At 36.7% G+C, this 20,812-nt stretch overlaps 1 protein-coding gene across 5 annotated transcripts in view; it reads left to right on the top strand.

The window, feature by feature from the left end:
* Positions 1-192: 192 nt before the first annotated feature.
* LOC132201364 (uncharacterized) overlaps positions 193-20,812 on the top strand; it is a 25,560-nt gene continuing 4,940 nt past the window's right edge. Inside the window, exons 1-11 of one of the 5 annotated variants that reach the window (XM_059627481.1) lie at positions 193-468; positions 15,762-15,841; positions 16,071-16,181; positions 16,306-16,367; positions 16,478-17,241; positions 17,337-17,396; positions 17,502-17,576; positions 17,651-17,797; positions 17,908-18,225; positions 18,340-18,405; positions 18,509-20,667. In XM_059627481.1, coding sequence (XP_059483464.1) covers positions 15,788-15,841; positions 16,071-16,181; positions 16,306-16,367; positions 16,478-17,241; positions 17,337-17,396; positions 17,502-17,576; positions 17,651-17,797; positions 17,908-18,225; positions 18,340-18,405; positions 18,509-20,667 — 3,816 coding nt within the window. In that variant the 5' untranslated portion in view covers positions 193-468; positions 15,762-15,787. Of the gene's footprint in view, positions 469-11,251; positions 11,570-11,863; positions 11,884-15,761; positions 15,842-16,070; positions 16,182-16,305; positions 16,368-16,477; positions 17,242-17,336; positions 17,397-17,501; positions 17,577-17,650; positions 17,798-17,907; positions 18,226-18,339; positions 18,406-18,508; positions 20,668-20,812 lie in introns of those variants that run through there. The other 4 variants (XM_059627482.1, XM_059627483.1, XM_059627484.1 and 1 more) reach the window with 4 other exon arrangements.

Here is a 20,812-nt window from a genome sequence, read left to right as displayed (position 1 = left end):
AAAAAAAAAAAGTGCGAAGTGACTCAAATTAAAATACAATTGCTTCCGTGTGGAAGCCTGACGACATAGAACTCTTTAGAGGCTTATGTGATTTTCGCGCCACGATAGTTCCATATTTGCTCGTAATGGCGCTTTGGTGTTCGTGGTTGCTAGTGCCATCTGCCGGACTCTTGCGTTTTTGCGCGAGTAGAAAATTCTGTGATTTTGAAATGCAGCTGGCTTGCGAGAGCTCGTTCTGACAGAAACACACCCCCCGGTAAACAACCCTTGGCGCGACTGGTTTTCAAGGTCGCTCGGCCATTGTTGCGTCGCAAGGTGAGAAGTCGTTCTCGAACCTGCCGAAGTCGACGCGTTTCGCCGCACCTTGCCTGCATCTCCCGTGATGGAGCCAGCGTTGTCGATCCGCAGGACCGAATGAGTGTTAGAAACGTCAAGTGCAGCGTTTGCATCGAGGGAAACACCACAAAGGTGAGCTCCCGCCATAATTCTCACGTGCATGCCCTTTTTGTTGTTGTTATGATTCGTCGGCGCGCCGACGATTTCGAAGAGAAACTAGCCATTTTCTCCCTTTTCTGAAACGAACCTACTTTTACTGTGGCATGAATTTTAAGAAGGATGCAATCTGAAGGCCGCGAACATTACAGATCGCATGAATGATCATTTCTTCGGTTGATCAAACAGGTCGCAAGATCAAATATTTGATTGGAAATTAGCGGAGTGTCATTTCGTGAAAGGGGCTTAAAAAAAGAGGGTCTCGAGGACAAGGACAGTAAAATGTCGTAGCCTAAATGCTCAATGAAAAAATTCGCAAAAATTAATCAGGAAAACCCCAAACAAAACATGTGTGCTCTCGCTGCTGAATTCCTCTGCAGCCCAAAGTCACCAGTCAGAGACCCTTTCTCTCCTGAGCTTGCAATTCACAGCTTCAAGATAATGATTAAGAATTTCATACTTAAGTTTGCAATTTTTGCTCAGGGTGAATGGGTTTGTTCATTATTTCATCGGAATCATTGGTTTTCTAACTCAGCATAAATTATAGCGCAAAAGATCACAATTCTAGATGAATTTTAAATTTTTGCAAGGAAATGAAATAGGTCAAAATTGCCGAGATGAAATTAAATAAAAGATTTATTTTACTTAATAGGAATGTGTCGAAAGATAAAATTTCCAATAAGATTTTCTAACCCAACCTGAAATTTCTGGAAAATCATTAAATTTGGGGTGCAGGGTGCAATTACTAGCGATTTTTCCACTCCAAAAGCAGTCTATTTTGTTTTTACAATGGCGTTCATAGATGGTTTTTTATTCACCCTCACAGAGGTTTCGATGCTTGAGTCAATCTTTGAAAAAAAAGTGGGGTGACGTGCGACTATGAAATCATTTTAGTTGTGACCAATTTGGTGGACAAATAGAGGAGAGTAGTAAAAAATAATTATTCAGCACATGATTGACATTAAATTTTTTTTTAAATGCTGGTTCTTCTGGATTTTCGGATGCTGATTCTTGTGAGAAAGGCAAGGAGTGAATTTGCAGAAAGCTTGTTGCAAACAAAATAGTAACAATCAATTTGGCTTGACTTGTGAAACTTTATAGGGCGCCATTGCACTATTTAAATAAAAATAGTCAGTTGCGATCAAGACAATACATGGCAAACTTAACATAATCAAATTTTGTATTTAATTAATCCGAGACAAATCATCGCTTAAAATACTTTTTATGTTCAGATGGTGTAGAGCAACTACTGCCGCATTTTGCATGTAAAGCAAAACCAGTTATGACTTTAAATTATATTTTATCAAACAAGTGAGTGAAGTTGCCAATAAAAGCTGATTTTTTCTTTATTTTGCTGTACCAAAGAAGTAAAAAAAAAAATGACCTTTCCGCTTCTGAAGCCACTGGCATCAATGAAATGTAGTTCATAATGACCTAAAAATCGCGAGAACCGGTTTTACTTTAATAATACGTTCATCAAGTACCAAAGACTAAAATCAAACCCGTTGTGTTTGGTTTAGAAACGGCTGTACAAACTCTAAGTGACAGCTGTGAAGCTAAAACATTATATTTCATTTAAGATAATTTTTGTAAAAAATATTATTCATTTTTATTGCCGCCCATTTCAGTGTGGGTCTTTAAATTCTGTGACTTGCTCACCACGGAGGATCTTCCTCAACAATGACTTGATTTGTTTGGAGAAAAAAAAAGTTATTACAATGTTCTGCTTTATGTATGTTCCAATGAACCACATTAAAAAATTTTAGATTGCAACTTTATATTTCCGTTGCGTCAAGTAAAATTTATTTTGCCTTCGGTATTTTTTTCATTCCAACAAACGCAACAAATTCTCACGTGACTCGTCACTTTGCTGATTATTCAAAGACCATAAATGCGAATTTGACGAATTAATAAATTTTTCCTTGCATGCGTTTGCGCTTGTAATGCAATTTGAATTTCAATTGAATTGAAAAAATATACAAATTTTAAAGTGACGTTTGGCAATGTGGTTAAAAATTTCAGCAGGAGATTTAGCGTGAAAACCGTTTCATCATGATCAAACATAGAAGCAAAATTACAGTCTGCAAGGACAAAAATTTTAAAATTATATTCATCCCTGAAATAATTTATTTGAATTGCAATTGAATTTATTTGAATAAGCAAAATGTTTAAAAAAAAATCCTATCACTTTAATAATTAAATTTTCTAAGATTTAAAATTAATAAAGTTGGAAAAAGAGCTGTGAAAATCTTCCAACGACTTTTAATTATAAGACAGCGCAGGATTTTCTATCATGCTTTGCTAATCAATGCTCACCCCCTTCTCACGCAGCATATTATTGTGAGGGGTAATAATTGTCAAATTATGTGCCACGCGTTGGTCCTGTATTAACAATAAGCCTGCTAGACGCTCCCCATGTGATAAATGTGAAGTTCAGTGACAATGGTTAACTCCTTCATAGCATATAATTTCTTTCACTTTTAAAAAATTGTTTCCGCAGCCCTTAAATAATTAATTTATTAGGTAAGGCTTTATGATAATTACAAGATAAATAATTTGTTTAATTTTTTTTTTACTTCTTATAATTCATTTTTTTATAATGAAGTATTGGAAAGAAGTTACAAGTCCAGCCAACTCCAAGCGGAGTTATCGGCCCGTGCTTATGTGACTGGAAAGCAAGACTTAAAAGCCAAACAATCCAGTTCTATACAAATTGTTTAACAAAGATTTAGAAAAAAATATTTCTTCAAATGTTCTTGAATTGTCTTGGTGATTCTGGATTATGAGTATTTTTTTTTTTTTACTTAACAGGAAAACAAAATTTGTTTTGCTTAAAATTATTTCTTGCCTTATTTAATCGTGAAGTCCAACAAAAGATCAAACAACACAGGAGGGCAAAAAACCGGATAAGTGCAAGACTTGTTTCTTTAGGATAATCAAGAGTGTTAAATTGGTTTGTTTATTTGAGTCACCTAGCAACTGACAAAAAGGGTCGAGTGCAACTGCAAGTGGATTAATTAACTGCAAGGAATATGCATCTGATAAAAAAAGGGTGGCTCAAGATAATCTCCCTCTTTTTTGCTGGATCAAAATTTGAAATTTGATCCAGTCAGTCCACCTGCAGTTGCACTAAGTCGCCTTCTTTTGAATGTGGCCGACCCCTTGGTTGCCAGTGGTTTTGAAACTCACAACAGACTGATTTCTTATACAATTTTTTTTTTCTACAGGAACAAGCTAAATATTTCCTCACTCTTTCCTGCATCATTTTGACTCTTTTCTCTTTGGCGCTCTTTCTTCTTTCACTGTTAAACTATCATTTATTAAATGTTTGGTGAAGGTTATTGAATTAAGAAAAAATTTAAGTGTTTTTAATTAAAACGCCTTTGGCCATTGTTTATGTAATTGCGATCAATTACTTTTATTAATCATTTCTTAATTTGTAAAAATTATGCATGCCTTTTAATACTCTTTTGAGTAACTTTTTTTGATTGATAAATAAACAAGAGAACAAAATGTAAGGTTTCAATGACGCATGCAATTCTTTCTTTGGTGACAGGCAAGTGGAAAAATACCATCAAGTTCGCGACTAAAGAGTGGCAGAATGTGGTACGCATACAAATGTGAATTAACGAGCTAAATAAAATCGCAAAGCGCGACATAATTGGAATAAAAATGCGCGAAGGGAGGGAACTTGACACTTTGTATGTGAAACTAACTTATAAATAACTAACGGAGTAAATGTCTTGAAGTGGAAGAAGGCATAAAAAATGAACTGTCTGCACCGCGCCGGCTGATTGACGGCAGTAACATGCGGGTCGATAATTTTTATTTGGAACTGTGGCCAGTGATGAAATAAAATAAGATTAAACTAAATAATGTTTTAAGTATGAAGTCCATGCATGAAATTTGTCATGTAGGCATTTTTGTGCAATTCTCATATAAAGCTGCAGAACAATTTTTTTGCGAAATATCTGTGCGAGCAATGATTTAATTCTGTATAGACCAATTGGATCACAAAACCAATACTTCCTGATTATGCCATTGGGATCGTCCAATACTCTCTTATCATGCTACTTAAGCTTTTTATGCTTTTGGTCACTTTTGGCAAAATCGCTCCAAACTGCTTTTCAACGAACTAGGTGTAATCAAGATGATATGCAAAAAACTTAAAGGAAAGCACAAAATTCTTTTCACTAAAAGAATTCACCTCTGCGCAATCTTGTTCATATAATTTGTAGAAATGTTTATCATAAATGATAAATAAATAACTGTAGGTCTAAAAAATAATTTCCTTGCAAAAAAATTTTATAATATGCATTAATTTTTTTTAGACGAAGAATTAAAAGTAAATTCAGTTATTATTTTTTATCAAAAATTATTCTCAGCTCGTAAATAGTTGGAAATTTTAAAGCAGGATTTAATTTTAACTCTTCTCCTTCCCACCAATCCATTTTTAATGCACTCGTCAACTTTGTGTTGTAACACTCTCTATTTCTATTTATTTATTTAATTTATATTCCATTCGATATACAGTCATAATGTCAATATACACAGCAAAAAAACTATACATAAAGGTACAGAAAAAGCTGAAAATACACATGAAAAGAGACATTTCTGCCTGAAAAACTACTGTCCCTTCCCTCTTTAATTCCCAAAAGAGGCTAATCATGCTTAATGTCATAATTATTAATATAACTTTGTTGTCATGGAAGCAACGGGTGGATATTATAGCATTTTGTTAAAAACATCCAACATCCTCAAAATAAATTTTGATAAGTTGCGCATATTTAAAGTCTCTTCTTCTTGGCTCTTCTTGTGACTCAAAAAAATTATATGCTTTTTTTAATTAACAAACCATGAAATTAAGGACAGGGAAATTCAAAACAACAAACCTTTTTTGCAATTTAATCTCATAATTATTATCAGCATACAGCGCGCTTTGCTTAATGACCTGACCTCTTCTCGAAATGTATAAACGACCGGAAATAATTATGCACGAGAACCTAAAATTCCATAATTGGCAGCAAGATTAGGAATAACGACAATGGCCCGCATTAAAATCGGAAGTGAAGAGGAACATATAAATTAAAAAAAAAGCTCGGTTGGTCCTCAATTAGCTTCACGTGCTTTTATTATGCGGCAGAAATGAAATATCCCACTCTTAAATCATTTCAGTGCAACCCTAATTGGTTAATTTGCAAAAAAAAAGTTGAATAATATTTTATTATTAAATAATCGAAGAACGCCTGAATTTAAAATCATTTATGGCAATGCATTTTTTTTTTCAGACAAATATAATTCATTTTAAAATTAAATAGTGTCGATTTGAAAGTTCTTTACATTACAAAGTTGTATCTCAATTTTTATTAAATTCCTTGCAATGCAATGAAATTGCATCAAATGTTTGCGAGTGTAAACTTTTATCCTTTGGCAGTTAATATTAATTAAATTAGAAAAAGGAGCTTGATTAAAATAATCAAGTCTTGCGCAAAACGCCCCGTATTTGCCTCCAACGTTTCTCGTGAAATGGAAATGAACTCTTGCAGTATCGCATGTCTGCTTGCAAAGGAAGTCGTGTTATTAAAGATTTAGACTCGCTGTAAGTGAACTTCACACAGAAACTATAACATGGATTTTTTTTATTGGATGCCTCAGCATTTCTTTAACATTTAAAACTCCAATAAAACTTTTAAAGTCACGAACAGGAAATTTTAATTTTAACTCTTTGGTTAAACCTTCTGTTTAAATAAAAATCACGTACGAGTGAAAATTTTTTAATTTCGATCTATCAAAGTTATGAAATTTGTATTACTTCAAATTTGTTAGGAAAAATTGTTGATGGATTAAATTTTCCTCAATTTCGGCACTTTTGATGGAGGCAATTAACTTTGAATTTTATTTGAGTGAATTTCCAGCGTCGTCTCTGAAAGAAATTTACGCTCAGCGATCCCAAGTGCGGCGAGTGCGCCGAGGTCGGCAATTCGAGTGGTGCTTCCGTTTTCTGTGAATAAAGTGTCACAATCAGTCGCTCATTCTGCCGTTCGGTTCATTTTCAATGTGTTGTGTGATTTGAGTTCACCGGTCTTGTATATGAATAATTATGCTCAATTCCACGCGCGGAATTTATATTTAAAATGGTTTTTTGAACTAATAAACTTGTAATAAAGACGCAAATTCATTTTCTTAAAAAATTTGCCAAACGTAAAAGCTGTTGGTTCAAATTCAAATTGCTCTTTCATGATTATATTTAATAAAATTGTTATCAAGACTCCTGAAATGTGAAATACAAGAAGTGGTAGAGGAAAGCTGAAGGCTGAAAAGCGTTTGAATGGACGCGACGCCTCATTCCCTCTGTTGCTGCTGATGCTGTGAGCGCCTCTTTCGCTCCCCCACATTTAAGTGGAGGGTACCAAGTGAGGTAGCATTTTCTCGTCTGTTGGTCCGACGCCAGCATCAAACTTATTTTTCTGACCCACGACAGCCTAGAAAACAAGTTTTCTGTGGCTGGAGAAGGACCTCTTTTTGTTTTGAAAACATCTCCGTGTCGAATTGGTTATTTACGTGAAATTCTCTGCCAAGTAATATTTTATGGAAACATGCGCTTCACCCTGCGAAACGCCATCGTAGGCGCGTTTTTAACTGGCCGTCCTCGAATTAAATACAAAACCTGTTCTATTAATTGTATACTTTGGTGCGCTCATTCAGAAATTGAACAGCTGCATTTAAAAGAGGCGCTTTCTTAAAAATCTCTGCTCTCTGTCTTGTGAAACAGCTCCAATTGGAAATTTCCTTTATTTACAAACTTGGACCCTTTCCTTAAAATTTCCTTTCCGCGCATCCAATAAATTGATGATGGCCGCGGGCAAATCCTAAACTCACACAGGAAATGCGCCTGGCCGATTTCGTGCCTCAATTCACATTCACGATTGCCATCCTCAGAAAAAAATTTTGATGACTTGCTATAAAATACCTCTCATTTGCCTGATTTATTTACACACTTGAAATTTATAGGTGCGTCGGTCCTACAGTAGAATTTTAATGGCACGTACCATTACTATGAGAATAAAATAAATTTGGAATTTCCCATTTCCTGGCCTCACAGCGGGACATGGGCATGAGGTGCCTTCGCAAATGTTCTAGACTAGACAGTTTCTTTTAATTAAGTGCAGGATGTGGTCTTTTGTAGAAAAAATGCAGTGCCAGTTGCAGAACTTTCTGGGAGCTATTACAATTTGGCGTTTGCCCTCAAGGCACGTCCATCCCACACAGTTTATGTAGCGCGTTTGTAAGGATTCGGGATTAATTTGTTGTTTTCTTTTTTACTTAGCAATGTCACACGAATAATATATCAGTGCGGAGGAGAAAAAAAACCTGCGATAGAAAAATGTTTTCTATTGTTGCCTTTTCTTTTGTTTTAATTATTAGAGTACGAAAATTCTTGAAGCAGAAATTCTATTATCAAAAAAATATTAGTGCAGCTAAATATTGAATTTTTTCTATTTGGCTGTTATTTGTTTGAAAAAAATTGACACTCGATAAGATGATCATGGGAATGAAGACATCAGGCTGTTCCTCGTTGCAGAAATTGTTTTTTTTTTTTATTGTTAAAAAAAAAACAAATGGCGACCCTATTTCATGAGCAAAATATACAAAAAAAATTAGCAAGTTTGAATTTTTTATGTTGAAATTTAAAATGTGGTTTTTTTTTCATGTGAATTCAGTGAATTGAAGTGGATCAAAGTGGATATTCCTCCGATTTCTCTAGTTTGTAGGCTACTTTATAATTAGTTGTAAGATTTATTATGATAAAATTGAAAAAAAAATCAAGTTGTAAAATATAATATTTTCATTTTTTTTGGTTAGGGGTCCATTTCTTAGAAGAAACCTCTCCAGAACATTACTTTATTTCCTCCCTCCTCTCCCTCTATATTGGCAGAAGCGTTTGAATTGGAATTCAGCTGGCTAGCTAATTTGTCAATAGAGAAAAAAATTGCGTGATACGTGAAAAAATTACAAATCGGGCGCTCTCAGCAAAAGCAAAGGTCCATAAAATTGAAGCATAGCCAGCAATTAATTGTTTGCCATTCAGCATGCATCAGCAATATACATGAGAATTTTATTTTATAATTCATTGTGCAATTTGTGCAGCTTCATATCAATTTCACGCAAGTGAAAATTGGCATTAACAGTTTTTGCTTTTTTTTTTATCAAAGTCCTCAAAAAATCCCAACACATCATGTAAATTAATTTTTTTTCAAGTTGGCGCAATATTTTGACATTTTTGCTATCAAATTTCTTTTCTGCGTTGAAAGTTTTATTTTATTATTCAAAAATCATCTTTGAAACTTTGTTTTATTATCCACTGCGCATCCGGCGGATCTTGATTGTGCAAAGGATGTTGCAAGAATTCTCCGCAACTTGAGCATCTGGCCGAGAGGCAATGCTTGTAACACTTGTAACAATGTAAACGGTATGGCCTCTTAATAAATAATTAGTTAATAATTTCTACCATAAATAATTAATTTAAAAATTATTTGAATTTCAATTCAAATTGAAGTAAAAACTTTGTAAATTTATTATGCAGATTAAATTTCTCAATTTAATTATTCAATTAAAATTTAATATGTATTTCTTTCGCATCTGCTAAATTGTGCAAGTGATGATTTCACTTCTCCACTTGCTCCTTAGACTACCGCGAATATTTTGTGCAACAAAATGTGCAAGTTACTTTATCGGCCAAAACTTAATGAATGGTGCTCTTTGATGCGACAGAGGAAGCCGTGCCCGGTAAGGTCAAGCTCTCTTTCATTATCACGCGAGCTAGCCACGACACACCACGAGACACTCTGTTTACCTATTGCTGCTTTTTGGCACCGCGCCCCAATGCATCCCTTGAGACGCGTTTCTGTCATTTCTCTCGCGCCGCTGCTCATCTTTCCCTAAGCGCCGCTACGAAATATTACCATAAATTAAATTTAATTGCATATCCTCATTTGGTCTCGCAGCTCGTCTCACCTATTTTCGTCAACCAAATCTTTATTGAAATTTAATCTCGTGCCCCGGTTCTTGCCCGCCGCCTTCGCTGCTGCAATATTTTTGGGAATCGACCTCCCACGTGATCAATCTGCCGCTGCTTATAATCTCGCGCCCCGGTCAATGAGCAGATTAGTAGCTCATCAGACACACAGTGGAAAGAGCCTGTCACTCATCCACACTGAAACACCCCGGCCGGAACTTTGTGCGCATTTCATTTATCATATTATATTAATGTTTTAGTACGCGTAAGCTACCTGTCATTAATCTACCATTTTGTTCGATTATTTACTGGATTTAGTTAATTAATTTTCCTCTTGGATTTATTTTACTCAATCTAGGGCCATGCTTAGGCCCGATATATTGTACATCATTTACGCTCCTTGATCATCAAAGCAATTGAGATTCTTGGAGTACATTTTAGCCCTGTAGTGTATAGTTATATATTGAACTCTGTATTCTTATTCTACGTAACGAATTAATCAACTATTATTTCAACGCGCTCCGCGCCCGCTCGTCAAAGCAAGCTGTGATTTATTTTATAACTAATGGCGCGCTGCGAGTTTATAAAGACCACTCTTGATTATATTCACAAACGAGACTGTCTTCCGTTTGTGGATCGCTAATTTCTATCTAATTCTGTTTAAGTGTATTTCGGTATGTTTTTCGGCAATCATTGTTACTTTATTTTATGGATTTGTAATTTTATTTTGACTTAAACAATATATTAATACTTCATAAAAATTTAATTCTTGCTTTTAATTACTGCACAGGACTCACGCCTTGAAATCCTGACAAAATAATTTTATAAAGGCAGTTTATAAGTTGATTTATTTAAATTAACTTTCTTGGTTTTGCGAGTTTTATCAAAACTCGATGATGTCAATGAGACTTAGTTGTTCTCCGAAGCCAACCCGAGACTGGTGCGTCCCTCGCCGTTTCTTTCTCTCTTTCGTTCTATTTTTTGAGCGGCGTAAATAAATATTACTTGAGCGATTAAATGATAATTCATATTTAATTATTTCTTATTTACCTGCCTGGAAATACTAGCATATGGATATAACTTTAAATTAATTTAATTTTAATTTATTTTTCCAAATCAAGTACAGTATTAACAACAACATTATTTGACCATATTACAAGTGCACTCGTCTAGGATTTTAGGCATTTATTTAGTTTGTTGCAAATAATATTTTTATTGATTTTTCACAGATTGTAATGCTATTAAAAAATAGTTAACAAATATTATATTTTTCCAATAGTAATTCATTCCTCTCTGCAAATTTTTTTTCTAATTTCAGGGAAAGTATAAAGTATACAATTCTCAATTAAAATTTGCAACTCCTTTTAAAAAAAGATTCGATTTTTTCGCGGTCTTATTGATGTGAGTTTCATTAACATAATGTCATGTCAACATCAGGCAGCAACCTTGAGGCAGGCATTATTTAGAAAATATTTTTTCGACACCCGCTTTACCATAAGTGAAAGTGCGCGTTTTTATTGAGTAGTTATTGATGATCGCTCCGCGCTGAATTGGAACCGTGTTGGGTGTGGACCGAGCTTGGTGGCTGGAACGAGAGGGGAGACTGGGCCGGTCGGCGCATTCCATTTCCACCGCCGCTCGCTCATTCTTTCCCGCTCCCTCGCTCCCTCTCTCTCCGAGCGGGCCGAGGGCGCCGAGGCCTTTGCCGCTCATTCCTTTCAGTCGTCTGAGACCCTTCGTCGAGTTCACTTCATTAGGATTCTTATGCTTCGGAGTCCCGATTCGTACTTCGTGGAATGCTCGTTGGTGTCGCCCTTGGAGTTAGGAACCAAATTTTAGCCCCCACCAGATTCTTCTGTTGCGTGGTCTTCTGCGATTGGGTGGTTGGTCATCTACGATTGGACGACGGCACCGACGCTTTCACTTCTCTTGAGGGGGTGCCTTGATATATAAAGGCAGGAAGTTAGGGGCAGGCAGGACTTCAACACCGAACTCCGGAGTGACTATCGCTGAACTGAAGAACGATCCTGCAGAATCGGAATTTTACCGTTTGTTGCAAAGGTACTTTTGTTAAGCCTGGAGCATTTTTACCCAAAATTTATAATTTTTAAAATCAAATCCAATATCAATAAATATCTATTTTAAATTTTTTGTTGCGGATTTTCATGTTCACTCAAATTTGCGTTTTGAATATTCCCTTTTAAACTCGCGCAAATACGAATTTGTTTTCTTTTATTTTAACTTTCAGTCAAGATTTGAACACCGACGAAATAATTCAAAATTTTCAACTCTTTCCAGAGTTTATATCCAAAAAATTTTGGTCCCGCCGTATTCCCCCTCGTCGTCTGCTAAATTTTTGGCGCACCATCGGTTCCGTGAGTTTGAAAACTTAAAAATTTTCCAAAACCAATTGATCAGAAATTTTTGAGCCAATTTCATTGCTAAAAATAAGCTTCTTTGCGTCGGAAAATTGCTACTCGCTGCGTCCGTCGCATTTCCCGCTAAAACGAAATAATTTCGTGAATAATCTTAAGTATGGCTTGATGTGATTTATTGGCTGCGCACATGCTAGCGCGCACATACTAATATCGATTTCTCGCCGAGCACGCAAATGGCGCTTGGCAGCCATGCAAGCAGAACCGCTTTCCTGATACAGGCGATCACGGTACGAATCTTAATTAAGCTATAAAAAATATGTGAAACGCTTTCTAAAAACGAACGTTCACAATGGTTTTTTGCTGGAATGATTTGTTGCTATCTCAGCACGACGAGACGGTGCGAGTTGAAAATTTTCCTTCACTCTAATAAAAATTACGCAGTTAAATGAAAAATGGAAAATTATTGGAAATAAATTACGAGAAGCTGAAATATTAATTGAAATCATCAATCGTGAACTTAATTTCGATTATTTTTATTATTTCTAGAGGTGCCCCTATTTTTTATACGAATTTCCCGATGTTACATCAGAAAAAAAATGCTCCAATGGCTTTCAAAGGCGGTACGAAAAACAGTCTGTAATTTATTAAAATATGATTGAAAATGCATCCTGTGTCTTCGATGAGTTGATGGTATTTTGTCATTTTATAAAAATGCCAAAAGAGGAAAAATTACCTCGCTAATTGACTAATAAAATTTAATTTCTTGTTCAGAAATAAATTCCAATCGTGCCAGGTGTGGAATTAAACAAAAATTTGTATTGCACTAAATTTCCAGGCTAATGCGCTTAGCAAAACCGAGCCACGTGGTTTATTGTCTCGCCACGTTTTCAGGTGTTCTTAAAGCATTTTTAATCTGGGTGCACATTTTTACTTGTGATGTGATGAAAATAAATTCCTGGCCTAGTAACGGGAAACGCTCGCTAAAGAATTCGCATGCATGCGTCTGATTTATTCATTCGGCTTCTTTCTCTCCACACTGGTCATTCTGACACACCTCCGGCGCATGTAGAAACGATAATTCCCGCCATTATCCGGATCAAAATCCTCCATCGACTGATATTCGTCAGAATTGTCTTTTTCCGCCTCTTCGAAGCCCAAAGCCAACTGCCGCGTTTTCCCAATTTCTGAAACGATTGGTGTGTTCGTCGGTATGGGAGGCACATCCAAGCGAGTTGACGAAAGCATGCTGGTGTTTGACCTGCTCATCCTGTCCTTGGCTTTCCCTCCAGACTTCCTTTTATCCTCAGTTTGCTTGGCTAACAAACAGCTTGCCCTTTTCCATCCGCTCGAATCCAAAGTTTTGGGTTTTGTTTGCATGCTGTCCATTAATTCTGGGTGACTGAAACTTTTCATCTCCGTTGCCGCCGGATGCTTTTTCTTTCTCTTAATGTCATTCACTTCCTGTTCTGTGAATCTCTGATTATTTCCTGCTTCCGGTGACACCAAATCCACCATCCCGCTTGCTTCATTTCGTCCATCAAAGCCCGCATGCTTTTCTCTCTGTCCGGAATCGTGGAAGTCCGACTTCATGCTTTTCAAAGCGCTGGTCATTCCATCTTTAAGCGCTTCCACGGAGCTATTCAAAGTCTCTATGATGCTGCTCATCTTCTCACTCTCCTTGCGAAGATGAACAATGTCTTGCGCGTTCACTCCAATCTCGCTGCCGACTGAATTGGCAAAAGTCTGGCCCGATCGGACCTCCTGTTCAAGCGCCTTGGCATTCAGACTTTCGCGTTTCGCCAAATCCCTCCACTCCCTTGCCTCGTTCTCCAGCATGTCGCAATTCGCGCGAAGTCTCGCGATCTTGTGCTGACCCTCTTCTGCTAATCGTTTTTGCCTCTCGCATTCTTGTTGCCACCTCGTTTTTTGCTCTCTCTCCGCCCCGAGTTGATCTTCGAGCGATTTTGTATAGGATGTTATTTTTATGATGTTCTCCTCCAGCTCCCTTAGTTGCTCCGCGAGCAAATCCTTCTCAGGCTCTCTTCGGAATTTCTGCTCCTTTTGACCGCGATCGACGTTCGCTTTAAATCTGTCTTTTGTTGAAAATACAAAACAATTTGGGTCCTCGGGTTGCAGCTGCACTGTAATTTTAGAGTTGACCTTGGAAAACACTTCATCTTCGCTGCTGGTATCACTATGGGTGGCTCTCCGTCTATTCAATTTCCGTCCCATGGCTGTCTAATTGATGAATAAAAATAAAATGAAATAGTGACAGATTTCTCCCAAAACAAAATAAAAGTATACCAATGCAAGATTTTTATGTGGAACCTTTTTTCAAAAAAATGCCAGCAGACCTGAAAAGCAACAATGGACTAATGGAACAATCGATAACTTTGAGTAACGATTTCAGCATCACAACAATGCAGTTGGTTTTAACTTGTTAGAATGTTTTAAGCGTCATGTACTAAAAAAATGTTTTTTTTTGTTGTGCGAGTAAAAAGTTATTTTTTGTCTCTGTAATTTAGATGGCAAGATTGTACTATTTGTACGTAATTTTTCTTATTTCGTCGTATTATTTTACCAAAGTAGTCTCTGAAATGGATGAGCAGTGCAGCTGCGGCCTTACCTGTCGCTGACTTGAATAATAGGAGATTCAACACAAAAGAGCTAATAGAAAAACCCCCTCCTTCTGCCATGCCGTTGAACTCTGCGAACGTTGTGTGCCTCAGAAAAATAGCCAAAAACACTTATGTACAAATTACTTTCATATAAATCCCAAGGCTTTATTTTTAAAAGCCAAATATTCTATTTGGCAAACAATTTTTTTTTTCTTCCAAAGAGGTTCGCCCGGTTTCAATTTTTCAATTTTAGTAGCAAAAATTGTACTCTACATTTCCATAAAAAAAATCGATAAATAGATTTTACAAGAAGAAATTTCATTAAACTTGAATGTTTTTGAAATGTCGTTTTCATGGTTTTTATTTATTTTTTATTGAATGCATTTTATAAATAAATGCTGTAATTTATATAATCCCCTCAAAATAATCATGCCAGAGAAGAATCTTGAGAATGGAACGTGAAGCGGATTGTAATTTTATTACCGCTGCTTAGAATATTAATGTTCTGTGCTGGCGCGATCCCGTTGCTTTTCCTGCGCACATGTACTAGGCCTGGAATTCTGCAGCACAGTTTTGATAGGAATTAACAACAAATATTTTATAAACGTTTATAATAGTAAATAATTCAAGATGAATTTAAATTTTTATTAAAATTAAGTTCAAATATCAATTTGAACACATCTACACATCATTATGTGAAAGCAAATTTTTTATCACTTAACTTTTAAAATTTAATGGGTTCAAAGTCGAAAGCGATAGTGTAGAAAAATTAAACAACTTATTTCATATAAGGCAATATTTTTATTTTTAAGAGTTTAAATGGCAGAGAGATTTTATTAAATTTATCAGAACTGGCAGCTCATGGCATATTCTTAGAAATTAATTGATCAATGTTCGTATCATTCTTCTCTGATAACTTCGGCACTTGCAGATAAAACAAAGTTGGTAGTCCAACCTAAAAATTCTTCTTCAATGACGAAACCTCAAATGATCTCATAATAATTTTACGGAAAAAAAAGTTTTCACCTGGTTCTTACTAACAAATCAACATTAATTTTCTGTTTAATTAAAAATAACAAAATGAGGATATGTATAAGTTGAATTACTTTAATTACTGAAATTTCCAAATTTATCCCCAACATTCTGCCCTTTACACCTAAAATTAATTTATTTCTAGAATTATTTTAATTTTATATTTTTTATATAACAACTACTTTTTCATACAACCGTATTAACCTGATGATTTTTTGTTTTCAGGCACTGATCACTAGATTGGAGCCACTATGGAGGAGGAGCCGCAAGAGACGCCCTCAGACAAGAATGACAAAAGTGTCGATGTAAGTCGATTGATCCTATTGCTAAATCTGCAAATTAAAATTATTTTTATGCACTGAATCAATTTAAACATGCATTTGCTTTTCCTTTAATTCAAACTTTAATTTTCAAAGTTCAAGAGTGTCAAGTATGTAGTGAAAATGAAACTTTTTTAAGACTAATGCCAAAATTAAAATTAAATGCTTCTTAGATTTAAAGTGATTGATTTTAATTAATATTTTTTTCATACAGAATGAAAATAAGGAAGCTGATCACAGTGCCTCTGAAGATGCTGCCAGAGCCCTTGCTGAAGCAGCCATTGGTCAGGCTCAAAACACAAAACCATTCCATCTTGGATCGAAGGCAAGCAAATTTTACATAATTTTCTATATTTGTATTTAACTTATATATAATGAAATTAAATTTTTTTCAAATAGCTTTTTTGCTATAATAATCAATTTATATTTAATCTTGTGTTTATTTACAGAATATTGCCAATCAGACGTTTGGTTCACACAAAAATTTGAAACTCTCGACCTTTTATGGAAGGTAAGCATTATTTGAAATCAGATTAAATTTACTACAAAAACATTTCCATCAGTTTTTCTCATAAATTTAGTATTTAAATACAAAATTAATTGATTAATTAAATTTTCCAGGGGAAATAAAAGAATATTTGCAGAGGTGAGGCGCAACCTACTTTCTGAAGATTTTACCTTGTGCAGCTGTCCAGACAAACTGCACGCAATCTCAAACGCATCATGCAACCTCAACATGATAATAGCAAGCTCAAACATACAACCGTCCATGCAGTGGATATATAATGAGATGCAAGCATCCCCTGGGATGGCCAAGGATGAAGACGCACTTGGAATTAAGACTGAACTGCCAAACAACATTTATGAATTAGAGGAGTGCGGTGCTGAGTCCTTCATGTATGGCAACATGCTCCTGGTGCCCGTACCTGCTGAGCTGGTCGCCAAAAAAGCGGACCAGTTGCCAAGAAGCGGAGCACGAAGATCAGATTCTGTTGATTCTGGATTCACTTCATCCAAAGAGCAAGATTTTGAAATGGAAGTAGTCCCACCGCCAGAACCAACTTCAGTAAAAGAGAGTGCAGCACTGGACTTTAGAAATCGTGACCTGAGAAGAGAAGCAAAACAAACTGAGCCCATCATTCCAAGAAGTGTCGAAGTTTTTTCCATGCATGTCACCGAATCAAGGAGTGTTCCTGTTAGAGGTGAACAAAGACAAGAAGCCCCAAGTGCAAGTGCCAGCAGGGCCGTCAATGTTCCTTCAGCTGCTCAACCTGGTATTGGACCAAGAGCAGCCAACTCTGCAGGTTCCTTTGTTGATCGTGACCCACGCAGACGGCCTAGAGGTTTAAGTTTGGACACTGCACCAACTGTGAACCAACCAGGAGGTAGTTAAGATTTTTCCCTTTTTTTTTAATTTATTGCTTTTTAATATTTTGCTTTGCGCTTATTTCATTTTGCTTATAAGATCTTGCTTGTGTAGATCGCAATGTGCCCAGACGTCAAAGTTTGGACGTTCCTCCAGGAGCGAGCCAAACAATAGGTAGAAAATTTAATCTTAATTTATTTCATTTCATCCACGATTTTGTTGATAGGTCATATGCATACATTTTTTCTTTGAACCTATTACATTTAAACCTTATTTTAGGTTTTCCTCGTTCAGAGCGCAGTGAGCATCTAAATCCGGGCGTGGACATACCACCAAGAGCAAACCAAGCAAGAGGTAGGTTGTCTTAGATATTGTTTGTGTGTTTTAGTATTGTTTGATTATATTTTAATTTATGTCATAAATTTTAGATATCGATGGCACAACCGTCAATGTATTGTTAGCTGTTCAACCCTTATTGCAAGATAATGAACATAACACATCAAACCCTTTGGCTGGACAAGCCCCGGACAGGCTGCTAAGTTTGGAAACTGTGCTAACAGTGCAAGAACCGACAGGTAAAAATTTCCACTCTGCTTTTCGTTCTTGATGCTTTTGTTGACATGCACTTGTTTGCATTGCTGCGTTTTGCTTTGCACTTATTATTATTATTTTTGCACTTTTTTAGACTTTCCGCCTGTAGATCCTCGATCGTATAAGGATGCTGAAAGGAAACCTGTTGATTTGAAAAGGTTTGCTCCTTATACTGCAGAAAACCCACGACTAGGTGAACTTCGACGATCAGTTGAGGAGCCTTTCTCCTCCATGTCACCCATTGATGAGTTTCTACAAGAGTCAATTGCACCACTGCCTGCTCCACCACCGCTACCACTCGCTTTGCAGCCTTTGCTTTTGCCATCTGCACTGCTTCCACATGAGCATGCCAATGATGATTGCCGCATATGTAATATTAGGGCCTTCAGTTTTGACACAGCTGAGATAGCAGGTACCTGCTTATTTGCAATTTTTTTTGCATGTTTTGTGTAGTTTGAACAAATTGTATTAAATAACATAAGAGATATGAAAATAAATAATACATTTTCCAATTTTAAATTTATAGGCGCTGATCCTGAGACGAGTTCATTAGTACCTGAAACCACCACCACCACTTTACAAAAAACAGCAGGTATGTTTTGATTAACATTTTTATTTTAAATAACATTTACTCCCAAGTTAATTGTAATTTTACCATTTTATACAATTTAAATTAAATGATTTTTCCATCACAGGTGCTGAATCAAATCAAAATGAAACAACTTCTGCCAGCAGTACAAATGAGCCTGGGGTGAATCCTAATCCATTGCCTGCAAATGGAGTCTCTAGTCAACCAACCATCGACGTAACTGCTCGTCCAAATGGTAGCAGTGCCCAGACCTCAACTATTTGCCCAAGAATTCCCTGCGCTCAAGCTGTTAAGTTTGCCAGCTATAGAGCACCTCCACTCAGAAAGACGGCACCATCACCTGTTGTACAAAAACCGAATTTCCTTTTGAAGAATGACGGCCAGAAAAAAGATGAAAAAAGCAGTGAGGAAAAGAAAAAATCCAGCCACTCAAGCATTGCAAAACGCTCAGGTGATAAGCCTTCATCTACCAGGAGTCGTCGCAAAGAGAAGTCAGGAAGCAGTGGTGAAGAGAAAAAATCCAGCCACTCTAGCATTGCAAATAGTTCAAGCTCAGGCGATAAGCCTTCATCTACCAGCAGTCATCACAAAGAGAAATCAGGGCAGTCTGGAAGTAGTTCGACCAGAAAATCCTCTGCATCAAAGTCCCATCACAGTTCTAGGCACAGTGAGAAGACAAAGAAGCCTTTGGACCCCTCAAGCAAGAAAAATACAGATCAAATTTCAACAGCTCCAGGTGGTGATGAGGAACGAGAGGGACAGCCGACGAGGAAGAAGCCAAAGAAATCTTCCTCAAGCAGAGGCGAGTCCTCCAAGGACAAGGTGGCCAAACTGCCTAGCACTGATGTAGATGTCCGGTCCTCATTGGATGTATCGAAATCTTCCACTAAACAGCCTGATTCTAAAGAAAAATCAAAGGATAGTGAGGCTGCCGCACCAATGCAATCTTCGGCAAACTGTCTTCCAAAAGAGCAGCTGAATAGTACTCAGGCTTCTTCGAAACCAGCTGTTGAAGTTGTTACGGACACCCATAGGCCAAAAGCCATCCAAATGAGCTTGCCCATCCAGCCAAAAATTTCGGCTGTTTATCGCAGTGACGATGAAAGGGAACAGATAAGAAAAGATTTGGTTGCTCAATTGATGGTTTATAGAAAACAAATTGATGAGGAGGAGGAAAAAGAAAAATTAATAAAACGTCAAATTCCCCTTGCCACAAATCAGCCAAAAAGTCCGTTGTCAGAAAACTTGAAAGACGATGTGCTTGAGAAAATGAAGCATAATTTCAAAGAAAATGAGGTTGCTGATGATGTAAGAAATAACCTGGGAGGGAAGATAGGCAAACAAAACACCGCCTGGCAATCAGAGTTGCTGTCACCCCCTTTGTGCGATCAACTGCCTGTTGCACCTCACTTAACGGAACTTATTGTAATGCCTGCCATGGGAAGTAGGTCTTCAAATCGTTCAAGAGGTGATGACAGTGATGAAGATTGGCCCAGAAAGCAGAGTAAGCGCTTGAGAGATATAAGCAGCGGAAGCAGCAGTGATGATACATACAAAAGGCGTTCTAAAAGAAGTAAAAATCAAAAGATGGCTAAAGGCTCGGAAAAACCCAGTACATCTAGGGGACCTGCTAAAAAGAAATCCAGGATTTCTAGCTCCGAGGACAGTTTCTCTGAAAAGGAATTGAGCAGTGACGACTCGGACGACCTGTTCCAGCCCAAAAAGAAAATTGTGAAGCCCCTTCCAAAATCATCCGACGATGACAATGTGGAAAATATAGAAGAAACGGATGAAAACTTGGCAAGCATGGAAGAAGAAGAATCCAATAAACAAATCTGTCGAGAAGAGGAAGATGCACCCATGCCGTCAGCTGATGATGTTTATGAACTCTCCGGGGATGAGATTTTCGATGATGATTGTATGGTCGTCGATATTGTTGAAAAGGCCCCTGCAAGCATCAATGATGTCTACAATGCAATCTTTCCCATGTTTCATTTTATCCAAGCATCTGCATGCCTTGACACAACAGCAGGCCAAGCCGGTCCTTCCTTCACTGGGTATTACACTAATTTGCCCAAAGCTCCTGTTGCCGAACAAATTGAAGAAGTGGAAACTGTAAGCATAGAAATTCAGCCTGGACTTATGAGAATTGTGGAGGTGGACAATGACATAGAAGTACTACCTACCAAGCCAAAAGAGCCTGCTGTGGTAGTTGATCTGGCTGATGTAGAGTCGCAAGAACTGAGTGGAACACCTGAAGCCAAGGTGGGTGAAACTAAGTTATTCTTATACTATTGTTAATATTTATTATTATATCTACAAAATTTTAATTTTTTTATATGAATTTAATATTGCATATTCATTATCTTATTCAAATTGCATTTTATTTTAAATCAATTCTTGTTGAAGA

The sequence above is a fragment of the Neocloeon triangulifer genome, unplaced genomic scaffold (genome assembly GCF_031216515.1).
Source record: "Neocloeon triangulifer isolate White Clay Creek 2 clone unplaced genomic scaffold, ASM3121651v1 ptg000014l, whole genome shotgun sequence".
NCBI classification, from domain to species: domain Eukaryota; kingdom Metazoa; phylum Arthropoda; class Insecta; order Ephemeroptera; family Baetidae; genus Neocloeon; species Neocloeon triangulifer.
This window is presented reverse-complemented; position numbering and strand designations above follow the sequence as displayed.